This window comes from Chlorella variabilis, assembly GCF_000147415.1.
Source record: "Chlorella variabilis unplaced genomic scaffold CHLNCscaffold_3, whole genome shotgun sequence".
Classification (NCBI taxonomy): Eukaryota; Viridiplantae; Chlorophyta; class Trebouxiophyceae; order Chlorellales; family Chlorellaceae; genus Chlorella; species Chlorella variabilis.
In genome coordinates, this window is record NW_005435085.1 from 1,889,839 (window position 1) to 1,907,775 (window position 17,937).

The 17,937-nt window shown below is 63.7% G+C and overlaps 6 protein-coding genes across 6 annotated transcripts; 3 read left to right on the forward strand and 3 right to left on the reverse strand.

Moving 5' to 3' along the window:
* Positions 1–3: 3 nt before the first annotated feature.
* CHLNCDRAFT_140835 (hypothetical protein) lies at positions 4–1,062 on the reverse strand (the record flags this gene model as incomplete). Its single annotated transcript, XM_005850940.1, has 5 exons — positions 4–138; positions 251–304; positions 471–500; positions 726–853; positions 1,056–1,062. 5 exons carry the CDS (start codon positions 1,060–1,062, stop codon positions 4–6), a joined length of 354 nt encoding a protein of 117 aa, XP_005851002.1.
* Positions 1,063–1,457: 395 nt separating this feature from the next.
* Positions 1,458–3,452, forward strand: CHLNCDRAFT_19485 (hypothetical protein; the record flags this gene model as incomplete). The annotated part of the gene is made up of 7 exons (XM_005850659.1): positions 1,458–1,646; positions 1,744–1,870; positions 1,983–2,031; positions 2,211–2,361; positions 2,701–2,809; positions 2,960–3,085; positions 3,217–3,452. The coding sequence occupies 7 exons, from the start codon at positions 1,458–1,460 to the stop codon at positions 3,450–3,452; spliced, it is 987 nt and encodes a 328-aa protein (XP_005850721.1).
* Positions 3,453–3,905: 453 nt separating this feature from the next.
* CHLNCDRAFT_140837 (hypothetical protein) lies at positions 3,906–6,296 on the reverse strand (the record flags this gene model as incomplete). Its single annotated transcript, XM_005850941.1, has 9 exons — positions 3,906–3,989; positions 4,114–4,176; positions 4,337–4,377; positions 4,462–4,821; positions 5,021–5,143; positions 5,297–5,354; positions 5,535–5,604; positions 5,782–5,957; positions 6,087–6,296. The coding sequence occupies 9 exons, from the start codon at positions 6,294–6,296 to the stop codon at positions 3,906–3,908; spliced, it is 1,185 nt and encodes a 394-aa protein (XP_005851003.1).
* Positions 6,297–6,641: 345 nt separating this feature from the next.
* On the reverse strand, positions 6,642–7,255 carry CHLNCDRAFT_140838 (hypothetical protein; the record flags this gene model as incomplete). Its single annotated transcript, XM_005850942.1, has 3 exons — positions 6,642–6,692; positions 6,843–6,917; positions 7,142–7,255. The coding sequence occupies 3 exons, from the start codon at positions 7,253–7,255 to the stop codon at positions 6,642–6,644; spliced, it is 240 nt and encodes a 79-aa protein (XP_005851004.1).
* A 3,545-nt stretch (positions 7,256–10,800) lies between these two features.
* Positions 10,801–14,165, forward strand: CHLNCDRAFT_19492 (hypothetical protein; the record flags this gene model as incomplete). The annotated part of the gene is made up of 14 exons (XM_005850660.1): positions 10,801–11,067; positions 11,207–11,258; positions 11,462–11,554; positions 11,689–11,756; positions 11,855–12,004; positions 12,144–12,184; positions 12,307–12,399; positions 12,543–12,597; positions 12,736–12,852; positions 13,010–13,137; positions 13,302–13,428; positions 13,572–13,751; positions 13,880–14,009; positions 14,092–14,165. The coding sequence occupies 14 exons, from the start codon at positions 10,801–10,803 to the stop codon at positions 14,163–14,165; spliced, it is 1,575 nt and encodes a 524-aa protein (XP_005850722.1).
* Positions 14,166–14,716: 551 nt separating this feature from the next.
* Positions 14,717–17,699, forward strand: CHLNCDRAFT_140840 (hypothetical protein; the record flags this gene model as incomplete). The annotated part of the gene is made up of 14 exons (XM_005850661.1): positions 14,717–14,834; positions 14,942–15,054; positions 15,179–15,230; positions 15,349–15,438; positions 15,530–15,597; positions 15,696–15,845; positions 15,973–16,025; positions 16,148–16,240; positions 16,384–16,438; positions 16,614–16,694; positions 16,846–16,973; positions 17,147–17,273; positions 17,417–17,596; positions 17,649–17,699. The coding sequence occupies 14 exons, from the start codon at positions 14,717–14,719 to the stop codon at positions 17,697–17,699; spliced, it is 1,359 nt and encodes a 452-aa protein (XP_005850723.1).
* Positions 17,700–17,937: the final 238 nt, after the last annotated feature.

The window sequence follows — 17,937 nt, forward strand, 5'->3', positions numbered from 1 at the left end:
CGCTCAGCACGCGCTGCGCACGCTGCTGCCGCCGCCCACTTGCTCTAGGAAAGCATCGATGGTATCTCCCTCCTCCATCTCCATTGAATCTGGCGTGGCCTGTGGGTTCACCCGGTTGCCGTCATACACAAACCGCACCTGCAGCCGGGGACGGCGTAAGAAGGCTCAGCAGGCTGCTTAGGGCTCAGCAGCCCTGTGCATGAGAAGCGGGCCACGCGTGGGATCGCTTCTGGGCAAAACAACCAAGCACCTGTGCAGGGTCCACAGACTTCTTCTGGCAGAAAGCGTTGATGATTTTCTCAAACTGCGGTGGGGCGGCAGGAGGCGACAGGAAAGATGAGGGCGGGACGGGGGCAGCTTGGCGAGCAGAGGCAACAGCAACTCGGGAGGAGAGCAGGAGTTTGGTGCAACCATGCCGAGTGCAAATCCGGCGGCAGCCTGCTGTCCAGCTGACGGCAGGTAGCGCTCACCTTGGTGTGTCCCTTTACCCGGAACACCACCTGCATGCGCGGTTGGGTGCGTGCGCACAGGTGTGAAGCAGGAGCAGGTCCGGTCCAGCAGAGAACGCAACACGAGGGTCTGAACCGCCCCCACCGCCGCCAACCCCACGGCCGGCGGCAGCTACCCCCGCTGTCCCTCGACTAGTTCCCTTGGTTGGCACCACCCCTGCCCAGGCCCTGGGGGAGGCTGCGTGCGCTGATTGAGCTGTTTTCAACTCAACCCACCTCGCCACCGCTCTGGTCTTTAACCTTGATCGAAATGGCGTCCCCGGGCGCCTCCTTCTTCACGTCCTCGTTCGTGTTCTCTCCTGACTGCTCCATCGTGCCCCGATCGAGCTGCGGGCACCAGGACACTGCAGGAGGTAATGCGGCTTGACTTCTGTCGGCGGCTCACACAGGAGGCCTCCAGTGGAGGCCCAGGGGCCTGGAAGGGGGCCCATCCCCGCTGGCCGCAGCACACAGCAGGGCGAGGATTGCTGGCTTTAGTCGTTCCCTTCGCGCCGCAGCATCCCGCTTGCGCTCCACGGGCCAGTTGAGCGAGGAGCGCAACGCTACACGCCATCGCTGACAGGCCTCGTCCTCCGTAGGCCTGTGTGGCCTTCCAGCTTGCGGTAGTGAGGCGGATCACGCCGAGAATGAGTCGAGCGGCACTGACACTGGCAGCACTGCTGGCCTTGGCGCACATGGCGGCAGGTCGGTGCGGGCTACGGTGCCGCCGCCAGCTTTGCCAGCCCGCCACAGTTCCTTCCCAGTGCTGGAACCACACCCGCACCCTTCTGTTGCTGCAACATGCAGGCAGCAGTGACAGCCGGCCGCACGAGCGGTCGCTGATTGACAGCACAGAGCCTTGGTGCGTGCTGCTGCCGCCGCCTGCTCGCTCTTGCTCACGTTCAGCGGTGGTTTCGTCCCAGCGGCTGCTGCAGCCTGCCTGCCGTAGTTAGCACAGGCTGCTCTTGCATGCGCCAGTACCTGTGCACCTACGTGCCCCTCTGCTCACAAGGTGTCCTGACGTTCTCCTGCCTTGCCACGCCCACCACCTCAACAAACAGGGTGGAGCCTGTGTCCTGGAAGCCGCGTGCCTTTGTCTTCCACAACTTCATGACAGAGGAGGAGGCAGACCATATCGTGGCACTGGCCAAGCCATTCGTGAGTTGGGCACACGAGGATGCGCGGGGCTTGGCACTGGGACACCGCCTCCCCTTCGGGCCCATATCACTCCAGCGTCCCCTGGTCGCTGCTACAGATGAAGCGCAGCACTGTGGTAGGGGCGGGCGGGGCGAGCGTCGAGGACCAGATCCGCACCTCGTACGGAACCTTCCTCAAGCGGCTGCAGGACCCGATCGTGACGGCGGTGGAGCAGCGGTTGGCAAGTGCGTGGGCTGCCCCGCTAGCCCCCGGGCTTCCTCCTGCCTGCATGCTGGCTCCTGCGCCTGCTGCTGCAAGCTGCCGACGACTGTATTGTGGTGTGACCGCGCTGTGCAGCTTGGACCAAGCTGAATGTGTCGCACCAAGAGGACATGCAGATCCTGCGGTGAGGGCTGGCAGGGCAGGGCCTCAGCCTGCCGGCGAGCCGTGCCAGCTTTTGGGGCGGCCCACCTCTCTGCATCCGCGGCAGAGGGCTCCTGGTTTACTTCTTGTTGGCTGCACATGCGTTCTGTCAGGTCAAGCAGTGCAACATGCATGGTCAATTCCACTGTGTACTGCCTGCAGGTACGGCATCGGTCAGAAGTACGGTGCGCACTACGACAGCCTGGACAACGACTCGCCCCGCGTCTGCACCGTGCTGTTGTACCTGTCAGATGTGCCTGCCGACGGTGGCGGCGAGACGGCGTTCCCGGGGGTGAGGCGGCAGGCCTTGTATGTCGGCAGGATCCGAGTTGCCGTTGTGTGTATCTAGCTGCACCCTAGGCTTCCCTGCCACCTGCCTAGCCCTTTGGGTTCATTCACTGTGAAACCGTACCTTTCCCACTGCTGCTGCTGCTGCAGGGCTCAGAGTGGATTGACGAGAGCGTGAAGCAGCGCTTTGCGCCATTCAGCCCCTGCGCAGACGGCCACGTGGCGGGTGGGTCCTTGCGGCGCGGCAGCCTGGCAGACTGCACTCCTGAGGCCCTCCCAGCCTCGCCTTGCCTGTGCGGCTTTGCTGGCCCATGTGTTAACTGCCTCTTTGTCCCGCCTGCCTGGCATGCTGTCTGCAGCCAAGCCGAAGAAGGGAGATGCCCTGCTCTTCTATTCGCTGAAGCCCGATGGCACCTCTGACGCATACTCCCTCCACACCGGCTGCCCCATCATTTCCGGCGTCAAGTGGACGGGTATGCCGCCGGCCGCCGCCTTGCGGCGCGGTTGCTGCCTCTCGCCAATCCTGCTTCCCTGCTCCTGCCGAGCCTCCCTGGCACCGACACAGCCGCTATTTTTGCGCCACCAAACCTCTCTGCTGCCACCTCCCGCCTCCCCTGCCGCAGCCACCAAGTGGATACATACCCTGCCCTTCCGGCCCCACCTGCTGGGCAAGGAGCAGGCCGAGGCAATTGTCTACCCTGAGGAGTGCAAGGACGCGCAGGCGGATTGCAAGGCCTGGGCCGACGCAGGTGGGCAGCCACTCGCTGGCGCCCAGCGCTCTTCGCTGCACCCGCTCCATGCGTGCCTCCCTCCTCCGGCCCTCCCTCCCACCCCAGCCCTGAGCTGCCTGCCACCGTCTGCCACCGTCTTCCTGCTGCAGGCGAGTGCGAGAACAACGAGCAATTCATGCGCGGCGACGCCTTCACCCTGGGAAACTGCCGCGCCTCGTGCGGTGACTGCGAGGTGTGCGCGGATAACGACATTGGTGAGTGCAGTGTTGCTGTCGCTGCATCTTTTGCTGCACTCCTGGCTGTTATCTGCCACTTCTGCCGCTGGTCTCTGCCGCTTGGCCCTCTTGGACTGCCTGCCCCTGCCTGGTGCCTGGCCTCGCTCTAACCCTGGACTTGTGTGGTGGTGTTTATTGTGCAGCCTGCAAGAGCCGCAACCGCGAGCGGGCGGGGTATCTTTCAATGGAGGATATCATGTGAGAAGAAAACTCTGGCAAGAGCTCTAACCCCCTCTACCATTGCCAGGGAAAGATGGATGGCGGCAGCTTTGTCTGCAGCTCCTTTATACCACCACGCTCCCCCTCATGCTGTACCACGCCGGGTCCTGGCACCAGGCTTTTCCAGTTCAAAGAGCCCACTCTGCTGCTCAAGGGTGACCCTTCACAGCGATCTCTGCCCCTGCATCTGCGCAACTTTTATTCTCACTCTGCCTCAGCTCCCTGCCCCTGTTTGGCCATTATGCCTTTCTGGTCAGTTTGTTTTCCATTGTAACAGCACACGCTCAGCCACAGTGCATCGCTCTAAACCATAACGCCAGGGTGTGGATACGGGCTTCCAGCCATCAGGTGAGCTTGTCCAGCCCCGACACCACTTTGGCTTTCACAATGCGGTCGCCATCCTCCAGCTTGCTCAAGGCATCCAGGCCCTGCAGCAGACCAGCAGAGCGTTGATGGCTAGGAGAGGCGCTCCCTCTCATGTGCCGCAACTGAAGCAGGGGCTGGCGGCAGCAGCGGTCCAGCGGGTGATGCCCTTTAGAATGGTCGCCTCACCTTGGTGACGTAACCACAGACACCGAACTCGCCCTCATCAAAACTGAGCCCCGCCAGGCCCGCCTGCACATCAGCATGGGATGAAGATGCCATGAATGAGGCCTTTCCTTTTGGTCGTGATGCACGAGGGAGCCAGCTGAGCTGGTGCCTGATACATGCAGCTACAGTTCAAGCTTGCCTGCGTGCGATCAAATTTGTAAATGAAGAACTGAGTGCCGCTCACGTAGCCGCTGCCGCTGCTATCAGGAAGGTGAGCCATAGCAACTGCACGCAGCGAGTGGCGCGGTACCAGCCAGGTCAGCAGAAACAAGCAGCACCAGGCATATGTGACCGCAAGACCATAGACACCCGCCTGAAGCAACTTGCCTGCGCCATAGATGCTGAGTGGCAGCACAGGCAGCTCGCCGCTCCGAACGTCCAAGGTAGAGCGATACACAGGCTCAAAGTCGCCGGCGGCCAGGATCTCAAGCGGCAGCGCTGTCGGCGCCATGCGCCGGCCGCCAACATCCCCCCCGCTGGTGCCAACCTCCAGGCTGCTGGGCGCTTTGAGGCCGCTGGGGGCGTCGCGGGCGTCCTCATCAAACGCGCTGTCCTCAGCCTCCGGCGCCGGCGTGCCTGCCAGCACGGAGACGCCGTTGACTGACAGCGGGAGGCCGTTGTAGAGACCCGCAGAGAAGTTGGCTGCCAGGTTGGCGGCGGTGATGGGGGCTGCACACAAAGATCAAATGCCAGAATGAAGCATGGGCAGGTTGTGTTGGCAAGCAGCGAGCCAGAGGCCAAGGGGGCAGGCATTGAGCAGAGCTGGGGTGGTAGAGGTATCTCGACAGATGGCCGACTCGCATCCCGCAGTGTCAGTGCCCAGGCGCATCAGCTTGCGAAGCGCCCTGCAAGGGCCCGCGCGCCCCACCTGAGTAGCCATCCAGCACCAGCTGCAGCTTGGCGCGCTTCTGCGGGCCAGCGTCGCTGTTCTGGTCCACAAACACGCGCTCCCCGCTGGCCTTCTCCACAGTCAGCTCCACAACAGCCCGCCCTGTGGTGCCCCCAACCACGAGCGCAGCAAGCAGCGACGTCATGCACAAGCAAGCGCAGCGTCCCGCCGCGGAACGGGACAGTTGCCAACAGGCCACGCAATCCCAGCGGCACAGCAGCCATGGGCCCAGAGCCAGCAGCAGGGTTGCCCCACCTGCTAGAGCAGGGTAGTCGGTGAGCTGGCGAGGGAGCTGGTAGGGCAGCCCAGGCGCCTGCGAGCAGCGGTGCAGCGGCAAACGACATGCGTGTTGATGGGAGCTTGCGGCTCCAATTGCTGCCGCACACCGACAGCAAGCCGCCACTGCTCAAACACACCAACGCCTGCACTGGTGGCCTGGAGCCGTAGCCCCGCCCATTCTGCCACCCGCCTGCAGCAGCTCCAGCGCCGCCACCTCCTCCAGTGCATTGGCCACTCGCACAGAGGTCCGATCTGGGTTCTTGGCCTCGATCGACCTCGCCAGCCTGCACCAGCCAGCCGCACACCTCAACAGCACGTCTCACACACCTCAACACACAAAGCCATCAAGCCATGGTTGGTGCACGCCACATAAGCGCGACCGCCAACAATGGCACGGGGCCGTTGCACCACGCACGCCGCGCCCCCGCCAGCCTGCATGCCCATTCCTGGCCGCAGCGCACCTGTCCAGCTGCACGCGCAGCTCTGCCAACAGCTCCTCTGCCTGCGCCTCATCTCCCGGAAGCACCCCAGCCATCATCAGCTGCTGGTCGGCGGCCAGCGCCGCCGCGGTCGCCGTGTCCTCGGCCATCGACTGCCAGGGCTTGCGCTGCGGGATGCGCAGCTTGAAGCCGATGGCCTGTGAGGGGAACCAAATGAGACACTCAAGAGTGGCTCAGCAAGACTGTCGGTTCGGGGCAAAGCAGCCTCTGTCCAACTGCAAAGGCCACCTCAGCATCAGCAGGCGCCAGCTCAGCAGCCAGCCCACCTCCAGCCGCGACTGCACCGTTCGCACATCCTGGTTGAAGGCTGGGATGGAGCGACGCAGCGCCACGTCAGCTGAGCGTGGCACCGAGGCAATGGGGCTGTTCAGGACAGCTGCTGCCGGCAGCGGCGCCACAGAGCCCAGCGCCAGCATTGCTGCCGTGGCAACCCCCGTCGCAGTCTTGGCCAGCTGGCGCAGCGTCTGTACAGGCATCGACAATGCCTGCGGCTGCTGCGGCTGCTGCGGCTGCTGCTCCGCTGGCCGGCCGGCCTGCTGCTGCTCAAGCTGCGCCTCCCTGTTGCAGGGCTCTGCTGCATCACCACCATTTGTCTGGCAGACTGACCGAAGGACGCTGGCCGCACCCCTCAGCCGGCGACGCTGCTGCCCGGCCGCTGCCGGCAACTGTGCTGCGGCTGGGCGGGTCTGCAATGGTGCTCCCATGGTAGTGTATAAATCAGCTAGAAAACAAACCTAAGGTCCAGACGTCTTCGACGTCTCCCGAACACTCTCAGCGAGGTGGTAGGGGTTGCGGCCGAGAATGTCACGGCACTGCTGCGCCTACGACTCCCGACCAATGGGTGCGTTGCCAACGATGGGATCGGACTTGTACTGCAGCAGCAATGCACACAACCGACTGTCGGTTGCAGGTTGAAGGCTGCTCATTGCGTCATTGCGTTGAATGCGGGAGCCACATCACCAACGGCAAGCTCAGCAGCAGCAAATTGGGCCTGCCTTTTGGTAGTCGTGGTCTATGCCCACGTCTTTGGAGGCGGTGTTGATGTAGGCACCACGGATGGCGGCCTGGCCGGCCAGGGGACCTTCCTTGTAAGTCAGCTGCAGGCAGGAGGGCAAAAGAGAGGTGCAGGCAGCGGCGCGGGCGGCGGTGGGTGGCGGCAGGGAGCTGCCACCGGTTAATCCACCCGATCTGCCCAATTCCCTTCTCTTTGGGCTTGCAGAGCGCATCCCCGCGTGGAACAGGGGGCGAGGGGAGGCTGAGTGGGTGGGTGAGGCGAGGTTCTGGGACATAGGTGTCGTCCAGGCTGCCCCCTCACACTCACAGTGGGACCGTTGCGTGTGTAGATCAGGGGGAATGCGGCCATAGACGCGCCAAACAGCACCAGGCCTGCTGCGACGAGTCGATTGCTGCTCTTGGGGCGCTGCGGGGGTGCCATGCCGCTACAGAGCCATCGCAAGCGATACACAGAGACGCTGCCTCTCCCAGAAGTCTCTGGCCTCTGAGCAGCACACTGGCATGAGGCTGTACCAAAATCGGGGGTGGTCATGATCAGGGCCTCCGACAACCAAACATGAGTTTCAACCTTACATCTTGATGATCAGGCATCCCCTGGGGGGCGGGGGCGGGGTCCACCCAGGGACAGACGCCAGCAGGTGCCAGCAGTGCAGAAGCTGAACATGAAGTCCTCCAACGCAGCTGGCGCAGTTGAAATCGGTGATGACCGCCAAGCCGCCGGTGCCGGGCCCGGCCTGGCTAAAGCCTGCACTGCTTTCTGCAGTGTGCCTGGTCGCCCTCGTGCTTGCGGCCCGGCGCGTGGACCTGCGCGCCTTGCCAAACCCGCGAATCGCCGAACTCCGCGGGGAGGCGCTGTTAGTCGCGAGCCACGAAGCGGTGCGCATCTGCGCTTGCGCCACCGCGATGCGCCCAACAGACCTGCCTGTTGCCGTCTGTTGCCGCCATTCTTCCCCCTTTCTCTGTTTCCGCATGCATTGCCATCTCGCTGGCGCCTCGCTGCGCGCCCTGCCGCAGCCACCCGCCCACCCGCCGCCGCCGCCGCTCGGCTGCCGCAGGTGCCGCCCAGCGACAAGGACAGCTATGCGCGGCCGGAGCCTGTCACAGGGCTCATGTTGGACAGGGATGTGCTGCTGCGGCGCGAGTTTCTGCTAGCCGGACACGAAATGGAGCGAGCCATCAGCTTCGGTGACTCGCGGCGCCTGCGGCGCCACTTGGCCCGCCTCATGGCAGGTTTGTGCTGCTGCCGCTGCGGCCGCTGAGGACTTCAGCAGCATGTGGCAGCACTCGTGCGGTGTGTTTTGCCATCGCACATGGCAGCCATGCTCCTGCGACGAGCCAGAAAGCATGTACTGTGGCCGGCCACCGCTGCTGATGCTGCAGGAGAGCAGGTGCGGGTGGTCACGGTGGGTGCCTCCATCACCTCTGGCGCGGGCGGCAAGGACTGGGACAATACGCGCACCAACTGGCCGGGATATGTGGAGCAGTTTGGGGATTGGTTGCGCGCCGCTTTCCCGCGCGCCAACGCCACGGTCGTCAACGCTGGCATGGCGGGCACCTTCAGCGGCGTGTTTGCGCAGTGCTTTGACACGCTCATCCCTACTGCCGACATCTACGTGCTGGAGCAGACCACCTTTGATGGCACGGAGCCTGAGAGGTGCTACTGCAAAGACCACTACGTCAACACGCCTGTGCAGTTGGGCATTGAGCGCCTCGTGCGCCGCATGCTCAAGCAGAAGCACCAGCCCGCGGTGCTCATGCTCAATGTGTACGGTTTCCGCTTCCCCAACCGGGAGGTGTACCAGCGGGTGGGTTGGGCTGGGCAGGGAGGGAGCGTGTTGGCTGCAACAGCTGCTGCAGGCGGTGCGGCAGACATGCTCGGCGCAAGTTAATCGGCGCTGGGTTCGGCTGGGCTGCCATATCTGTTGCTGAGAGCCGCATTGCTCACTGTGCTGCTGCTTGCCTGCCTGCCTGCAGTCGGTTGAGAACCAGGTGCAGGTCATGGCTCAGTTCTATGGTCTGCCCATGGCCTCCCTGCGTGCGGCAGCCTGGCGGCACATGCTGGACGGCAAGAATGGCTTTGACGTGAGTGTGCTTTGCTGCTGGGCCTGCTTCAATCAGGCAGCTGTATCATGCATGCCGGGCTGCGCTGCTGCATGCCGATGCAGCTGCATGCCGATGCAGCCCGGTGTGGGCCTGCCGGCCTGTCTGCCTCGGCAGGAGCAGCTGGGGAATGCACATCCTGCTGTGGCTGCAGGTCACCACCAGCGTCAAACTGTACGGAAAGGACCCGTTGCCGCTGGATAACTACCCGTTGTATTATGACCAGGTGCCAGAAGCACCTGGGCGGCGGGCTTGCCTGCCAGTCAGCCAGCTTTTGTGGGCTTACTGCCGTGCTGCTCTGGTTTGCTCCCGACATGAGGTGGTCTGCACTGCTGCTGATTCCTGCCAGATCTTCCCCTGCATGGCGCTGCTTTCTGTGTCCCATCTTTGCAGGTGCATCCGTGGGGCCCCACAGGGCACAGGTGGGTCGCCTGCTTGCGGATCCAAGCTGCTGTTGCTGAATGGGAGAAGCAGGTCTGGTGCAATCAGCGTGTAGCCCTCGGTGACCAAATTGCCACTGCTGCTGCTGCTGCAGGATGCTGGCAGAGCTGCTTATCCGCATGGTGCAGGCCACTGTGATCAGCCTCAACATTCAGCCACTGGCAGGGCAGGAGGCAACACGAAGGGAGCTGCTGGTGCCGCCGCTGACGCCAGGCAACTATGAAACCAACACGTCGTCCTGCTGGCTTGGGGTGAGGCTGCGCCGCCCCTTTCTGGGTACCATCAAAGGGAACAGGAGCATTACCGTCTAGCGGAGCTGAGGCGCACTGCTCGTTGTTTGCGGCGGCTTGCTGTGGTCCAAAGCCGGCCGCACTGCGCTGTCCTTCATGCCTGGCAGGATGACTTCCACACCCTGGTGGACAGCACCGACGGCTTTGACTGGATCAACGAGCGGCCAGAGGCGACGGAGCGCAAGGCGCAGGTAGGCAGCAGCTTCTGCTGGGTCGGGAGCACCAGCCGTTGGTGGGGCGGGGCCTGCTCCCTTGTCGTTGACTCCCTCGCTGTGCAGTCACTGCGACCCACTGCCTGCTCTGCCTTGCACAGAAGTGGGGCTTCGTGGCCACTGAGCCCGACTCCACCCTGGAGTTCAGCATCGACAGCCGGGTGGCCGGGTCACCCGACGGCAGCAGCAACCGCGTGGTGCTCTCCTACCTGGCCAGCTATGACCCGGCCATGGGCATCGCTCGGGTGGCGTGCGTGTCGGGGTGCGAGTGTGCGGAGAGCGACATCGATGCCTTGTGGGAGGAGAAGGCGTCAATGCTGATGACGGCAGAGTTTGCGGTGAGTGGGCAAGGGGTGGAGGAGAGGCAGTGGCCACCAGGGCTGTGGGCATGGGTGTGGCTGCTGGCTGGGTGTGAGCAAGTCGGGGCCTGTCCCCTGGGCGTGGTTTGGAGCGCGTAGCTTAGGCTTCTTGTCACCTGTCCCTGCCATGCTGTGTCCTGTCCACCTGTGCCCGCCCGTGCAGGCCACGCAGCACGCCGAGTGCCGCGTGCGGGTGACGGTGCGGCAGAAGACGAGCGGGGACGGGCACAAGTTCGAGCTGGCTGGCGTCATGGTGCTGCCGGCCGGCACCAATGAGTTTTCCTCGTCGGACCGGCTGGAGGTGGTGGTGCCGCAAATGTTTGCAAAAGGGGGCTGATGGCCCGTGTCGCCGCCGCCGCTGCCGCCGCCGCACTTGGAGGGGCGCTGCCGACTTGCACGCGATGCTTTCAGCCCTGCCTTGTAATAACAAACGGTTGCAAGCCTACAATGATGAGCAAATTGCGCGCTCCTGCTTTGCTTGCTGAGGTGCGATGCTGGCACCTTCCTGCAAATAGAGCTGGCACCTGATTGCCATCCGCTCTCTCCCACAAACATTACATCGCGATGGCGTGCTGCGGGAAGAACGGCAGCAACTTGGGGTGGGCCACCCCATTGGACGCGTTCAACAGCGGAGAGGATGGGCGTGAAGGCCTGTTGTATGTTATCGCAGTCGTCCCTGATCACAGCCGTAAGTTCATCCCACCCTCTTGCCTGCCACAGCCACTGGTACGAGTAGCAGAACGCAACATATTGGCTACTGCAGGCCCTGACTACCTGGCCACGATCGACGCAGACCCTGAGTCAGCGACATACTCACAGGCAGGACGAATTGTGGCCGCTGGGGCAGAGCCGGTGCCAGCTGCGCAGCCTCCGTGCTAGCAGGCGCAGGGGGCGGTAGCCCGCTGGCGCTTGTGTGTAGGTGAGCCGCCTGCACCCCCGGCCTCACCATCGACACTCACCGCATGCGCAGGTGATCGCGCGCACCCCAGTGCCCTACAAAGGCGATGAGCTGCACCACTCCGGTGAGCTGCGGAAGGCATGGTCGCGCCGCCAGCGCCGCACCGGCTGAGGCAGCGATGTCGCCTGTGGGAACCAGGGCATTCGCTGCCGACCTGTGGACAGCAATTGCTCTGGTGTTTGTGAACATGTGTGGAACCCCGCTCACACCTCAGCCCTGCTGGACACGGCATCCTCATGCCCAGTTTGTGCTCCTTGCTTTCCGCAGGCTGGAACGCCTGCTCCAGCTGCTTCGGCGACAAGAGCGGCAAGGCACGCAAGTATCTGGTGACGCCGGCGCTGGCCAGCAGCAGGGTGTACGGTGAGCCTCACGGCAGCTCGTGGCCATTCTTTTCAGGTCCCTCTGCCACAGTGGCGGGCACACGCCTGCTCCCCGCACAAGCCGCATGTGCCTCGAAGGCTCACCTGATGCTGTGATGTCGCAACTCTCTGCAGCCTTTGATGTGGCCACCGACCCGCGCAAGCCCTCTCTGGCCAAGATTGTGGAGCCGGAGGAGATCAAGGTGGGCTGGGCGGCTGGCTGCCACTTGCTGGCTGGGGCGCTGCTCGCCCATCCCTCTGCTACAATCACACTGAACCTGCCTGCCTGCGCCTGCCGCAGAAGACTGGCCTCTCCTACCTGCACTCCTCCCACTGCCTGGCTGACGGCAACGTGATGATCAGCGGCATGGGCGACCCCGAGGGCAACAACAAGGGCGGGTTTGTGCTGCTGGACGGAGAGACGTTCAAGGCGAGGGCTGCAGCTGATTCTGTGTGGCAGCAGCAGCCTAGCAAACTCTGCTGCCGCTCCGTCTGCTGCCCGCCAGCCGTTGCCCAGCCCACACCCGCCAGCACTGAGCACCCGCCCCCTGCTGTGCTCCCCCACCCTTTCCCTGCAGGTCAAGGACAAGACGTGGTCCCAGGACACGACTGAGTTTGGTTACGACTTCTGGTGAGGAAGAAAGCAGGGCCAGCGAGCAGGGCTGCCAGCGCTGCACCTGAAGCTCGCCAGGCACGCCACCTGGCTACCACCCCCGCCCCTGCCCTTCACCTGCCCTCTCTCTGCTGCCACAGGTACCAGCCCCACCACGATCTCTTGGTGTCCACCTCCTGGGGCGCCCCCTCCGAGTTCTTCAAGGGCTTCAACCCGGCAGAGGTGGCCACCAAGTGAGTGGCGCTCCTGGCGCTTTTTTGGTTGCAGTTGGGACCGAGTCCAACTCCTTTGTTGCTGGGCGGTGTGGTGGCAGGGTCAAGAGCGCCTGCTGCTGAGCCCTGCTGCACACCCGCCCAACACCTGCATCGGCCCACAGGTATGGCGACCAGCTGTACATCTGGAGCTGGAAGGAGCGGGAGCTCGTCCAGAAGGTGAGCTGCGCTTCAGCCACGCAGCGGCAGACAGCCCAGCAGCCCTTGCATGCGCACCGCGGTTGCCGCCAAATGGCTGCCTGGTCCCTCCGTCCACGTGCTGCGCCTGCTTTGCCCTTCTGCTCTGCTGCTCCGCAGATCAGCCTGGGCAGCGATGGCCTCATCCCGCTGGAGACCCGCTTCCTGCACGACCCCTGGAAGGCGCATGGCTACGTGGGCGCCGCGCTTTCCTCCAACGTCATTCACATTTCCAAGGTTGGTCTGGGCGTCCTGTGGCGTGGCAGCATGCATGGGGACAGGAAGCATGTGATGCAAGGTGTTTCCTGCCATTCCTTTGTTGAAGCGAGCTCTGTGTGGCACAGATCATACGGTTGTGCCACGCCATACCCGTTTGCTCCCTCGCTGCCTGCAGGAGGTGAATGGATCCGTGAGCTGGAAGACCAACGTGGCCATCAAGCAGCCCTGGGTCAAGGTGGAGGGCTGGGTGCTGCCCGAGATGCCGCCCCTTATCACCGACATCCTCATCAGCCTTGATGACAAGTGAGTTGGCTGCGTGGTTGTGCTGCAAGCTACAAAAAACTGAACTGCACCAGCCAGCTGGCAGCAGCTCTGAGGCTGTCGTCTTCATGTACGAATGACACCAGATGCATGCACTGCCATGCTGATGCCTGCCCATGTCCCTGCCCACATAATCACCACCGCAGGTACCTGTACTTCTCCAACTGGCTGCGTGGCGACCTGGTGCAGTACGACATCTCCGACCCCGCCAACCCCAAGTTCAGCAACCGCATCTGGCTGGGAGGCTCCCTGCGCAAGGGCGGCCCCGTCAAGGTGCGCGAGCCAGCTGGCGACAGCTGCTGTCACGAACAGCTGCACAGCTGCATGCAGCGCAGGTGAACAGGCATGACCCAGGGGCAATCCAAACCGCTTGATGGTGCGCTGCCGCTTGTTGCTGTCCACCCTCCGCTGCGCAGGTTATTGAGGGGCTGCCTGAGGACAGCCCCGAGCAGCCCGAGGTGCCCACTGTGAAGGGCGTGGAGCTTCAGGGAGGCCCCCAGATGATCCAGCTCAGCCTGGATGGCCGGCGCCTGTACGTCACCAACAGCCTGTTCAGCCCCTGGGATCACCAGTTCTATCCCGACATGCCCAAGAAGGTGGGTCGCTGGTGCACCTCAGTGCCAGCTGGCAGATCACCGCTGGCTACAGCTGCAGCACATGCGCACTTCTCCCCCGGCACGCCCTCCCTGGCCCAGCCACCTCTACAAGCCGTGTGTCGATGCAGGGCTCCCAGCTGATCCGCGTGGATGTGGACCTGGAGAATGGCGGCGCCCTCAGCCTGAACCCCGACTTCTTGGTGGACTTTGGCGCAGAGCCGGAGGGCCCGGCTCTGGCGCACGAGACGCGCTACCCAGGTGGGGCACGGCGTGGTATGCCGGCGGGGGCATGCAGGCACAGCGGAAGTTCTCACACCATTGCTGAGGTTGCCCACTGCAGGCGGCGACTGCAGCTCTGACATCTGGGTCGTGGAGACAGACCCAGCATATGCGGAGAAGGTGGCGGCATCGTAGGCCCGGCCTTTCTGAGCCAGAAAGCCGAGCATGCATGCTTGCGGCCGCCATCGAGAGGGTGCGCATGCACAGCAGGCAACACAATTGATCTCATGAGAGGCCACAGCCCCTTCTGCCTTGTGTGCGAGGTGTCTGTTTATTTTTTATAGTTACAATGTCTCGCACTTTTGCAATGGTCGCCGCCAGCGAAATGTCCAGCGCTGCAGCGGCGGCGGCGGCGGCGGCGACGCAGCACGGGTGGCACCGCCGGCTTGCATCCCAGCCGCTCCCAGGCACTTTCTGCTGAGGTGTTTGATTCCCCGGGCGGTCCAGGCGGAGCGGTCGGGCTCTGGAAACAACCCTAGTTGCGCGTTGTATCGGCGTGCAATTGCCAGAGCTCTGACGTTAAGCAAGCTGATCCTCGTGCTGCGATTCTGGTCCACAGGCCAAAATTGCAGCAACTTCGCCGCAAGTTCCTGGCGGGACAATCTGTCCCGCATGGAGGCATCACAGAATGCGAGTTTGCCTCTCCGGGGCCCTGGACATAATTTGTGACGTTGTTGATCATCAGAATGGCGTGCTGCGAGCACAGTGCACTGGGTTGGGCCACCCCTGGCGAGGCCTTTCGGAGCGCAGAGCGGGAGAAGATCCTGTATGTTGTGTGCACCATCCCCAAGGGAGCCAGGCCAGGTGAGGCGCCCTTGGAGCGCCGCGGGGAGCCTGCAGAGCCGCTGGGGGTCGGGATCACCCAAGGGATCCTCTGCGTTAGGAACCTCACGTGTCCTCCTTCTGTGCAGACTTCCTGGCCACAATCGATGCCGACGAAGCGAGCCCGACATTCAGCCAGGTGCAAAAGTTTGGCGGCGGCGAGGCGCTGCCGAGCAGTACCGCCGCAACTGAACGGCAGTCTGTATTACAAATAGCTTGCCTGCTGGCATGCCCTGGATCCTGCGCGCATTCTGCATAGACCTGCTCTTTGCTTGCTGCCACCCAGCCCACTGCTGCCATCCCGGGTCCCATTGCCTGTGGTGCAGGTGATCGCCCGCACCCCAGTGCCTTACACGGGCGATGAGCTGCACCACTCCGGTGAGCAACCACGGCGCGCAGCTGCATGCTGTGCAGGAGCCAGTCCCATTCCCAGCCGTGCCAGCTTCCCTTGCACAAAAAACCTAAGCTCGCATCTCCACGGCTCCCTCCTGTGCAGGCTGGAATGCCTGCTCCAGCTGCGGTGACAAGAGCGGCAAGGCGCGCAAGTATCTGGTGGCCCCGGCGCTGGGCAGCAGCAGGGTGTACGGTGAGCGGAAGTCCCTTTCGGCTGCACCTACCCGCTGCCGCTCCGCGTAAGCATTGACGCATGCCTGCTTGCTATTCTCTCCGCCCTGCAGCCTTTGATGTGGCCACCGACCCGCGCAAGCCCTCCCTGGCCAAGATTGTGGAACCGGAGGAGATCAAGGTGGGCTGGGCGGCTGGCTGCCACTTGCTGGCTGGGGCGCTGCTCGCCCATCCCTCTGCTACAATCACACTGAACCTGCCTGCCTGCGCCTGCCGCAGAAGACTGGCCTCTCCTACCTGCACTCCTCCCACTGCCTGGCTGACGGCAACGTGATGATCAGCGGCATGGGCGACCCCGAGGGCAACAACAAGGGCGGGTTTGTGCTGCTGGACGGAGAGACGTTCAAGGCGAGGGCTGCAGCTGATTCTGTGTGGCAGCAGCAGCCTAGCAAACTCTGCTGCCGCTCCATCTGCTGCCCGCCAGCCGTTGCCCAGCCCACACCCGCCAGCACTGAGCACCCGCCCCCTGCTGTGCTCCCCCACCCTTTCCCTGCAGGTCAAGGACAAGACGTGGTCCCAGGACACGACTGAGTTTGGTTACGACTTCTGGTGAGGAAGAAAGCAGGGCCAGCGAGCAGGGCTGCCAGCGCTGCACCTGAAGCTCGCCAGGCACGCCACCTGGCTACCACCCCCGCCCCTGCCCTTCACCTGCCCTCTCTCTGCTGCCACAGGTACCAGCCCCACCACGATCTCTTGGTGTCCACCTCCTGGGGCGCCCCCTCCGAGTTCTTCAAGGGCTTCAACCCGGCAGAGGTGGCCACCAAGTGAGTGGCGCTCCTGGCGCTTTTTTGGTTGCAGTTGGGACCGAGTCCAACTCCTTTGTTGCTGGGCGGTGTGGTGGCAGAGTCAAGAGCGCCTGCTGCTGAGCCCTGCTGCACACCCGCCCAACACCTGCATCGGCCCACAGGTATGGCGACCAGCTGTACATCTGGAGCTGGAAGGAGCGGGAGCTCGTCCAGAAGGTGAGCTGCGCTTCAGCCACGCAGCGGCAGACAGCCCAGCAGCCCTTGCATGCGCACCGCGGTTGCCGCCAAATGGCTGCCTGGTCCCTCCGTCCACGTGCTGCGCCTGCTTTGCCCTTCTGCTCTGCTGGTTCGCAAAATCAGCCTGGGCAGCGATGGCCTCATCCCGCTGGAGACCCGCTTCCTGCACGACCCCTGGAAGGCGCATGGCTATGTGGGCGCCGCGCTTTCCTCCAACGTCATTCACATCTCCAAGGTTGGTCTGGGCTCGCGTGGCAGCATGCATGGGGCCAGGAAGCCTGTGATGCAAGGTGTTTCCTGCCATTCCTTTGTTGAAGCGAGCTCTGTGTGGCACAGATCATACGGTTGTGCCACGCCATACCCGTTTGCTCCCTCGCTGCCTGCAGGAGGTGAATGGATCCGTGAGCTGGAAGACCAACGTGGCCATCAAGCAGCCCTGGGTCAAGGTGGAGGGCTGGGTGCTGCCCGAGATGCCGCCCCTTATCACCGACATCCTGGTCTCTATGGACGACAAGTGAGCCGTGCTCTACAGCTTGGTTGGGCCTTTGACTGGGCCAAATCGTTGCTTGAATCGGGGCCGGCAGCCAGGCAAGGGAGCAGACAGCGTGGCCTCCTCAGTGGGTAGCTCACAACCTGTCCTGGCGGGTGATCTTACAACACAGCTGTACTGCCTCTGTATTGTCGCAGGTACCTGTACTTCTCCAACTGGCTGCGCGGCGACCTGGTGCAGTACGACGTCTCCGACCCCGCCAACCCCAAGTTCAGCAACCGCATCTGGCTGGGAGGCTCCCTGCGCAAGGGCGGCCCCGTCAAGGTGCGCGAGCCAGCTGGCGACAGCTGCTGTCACGAACAGCTGCACAGCTGCATGCAGCGCAGGTGAACAGGCATGACCCAGGGGCAATCCAAACCGCTTGATGGTGCGCTGCCGCTTGTTGCTGTCCACCCTCCGCTGCGCAGGTTATTGAGGGGCTGCCTGAGGACAGCCCCGAGCAGCCCGAGGTGCCCACTGTGAAGGGCGTGGAGCTTCAGGGAGGCCCCCAGATGATCCAGCTCAGCCTGGATGGCCGGCGCCTGTACGTCACCAACAGCCTGTTCAGCCCCTGGGATCACCAGTTCTATCCCGACATGCCCAAGAAGGTGGGTCGCTGGTGCACCTCAGTGCCAGCTGGCAGATCACCGCTGACTACAGGTGCAGCACATGCTGGTGGCGAGCGGCTCCCCTCCCGCCGCCCTCAGCTGAAGTCGTTGCCGCCCCTGTTGCTGCTGCCCCTGCCCAGCCCACGCCTGCGCCGCCTACACTGCCTGCCGCCGCCGCCGCCGCTGCCGCCGCCGCCGCTGCCGCCGCCGCCGCTGCTGCCGCCGCCATGCCCATCGCCCGGCCGCACGCACGCCAGCCCGCCAGCCCGCCGCCAGCCAGCCAGCCAGCCAGCCAGCCCCCACAGCCCGTATGCCAGCCGCTGCCTGCCGCGCCGCCGCCG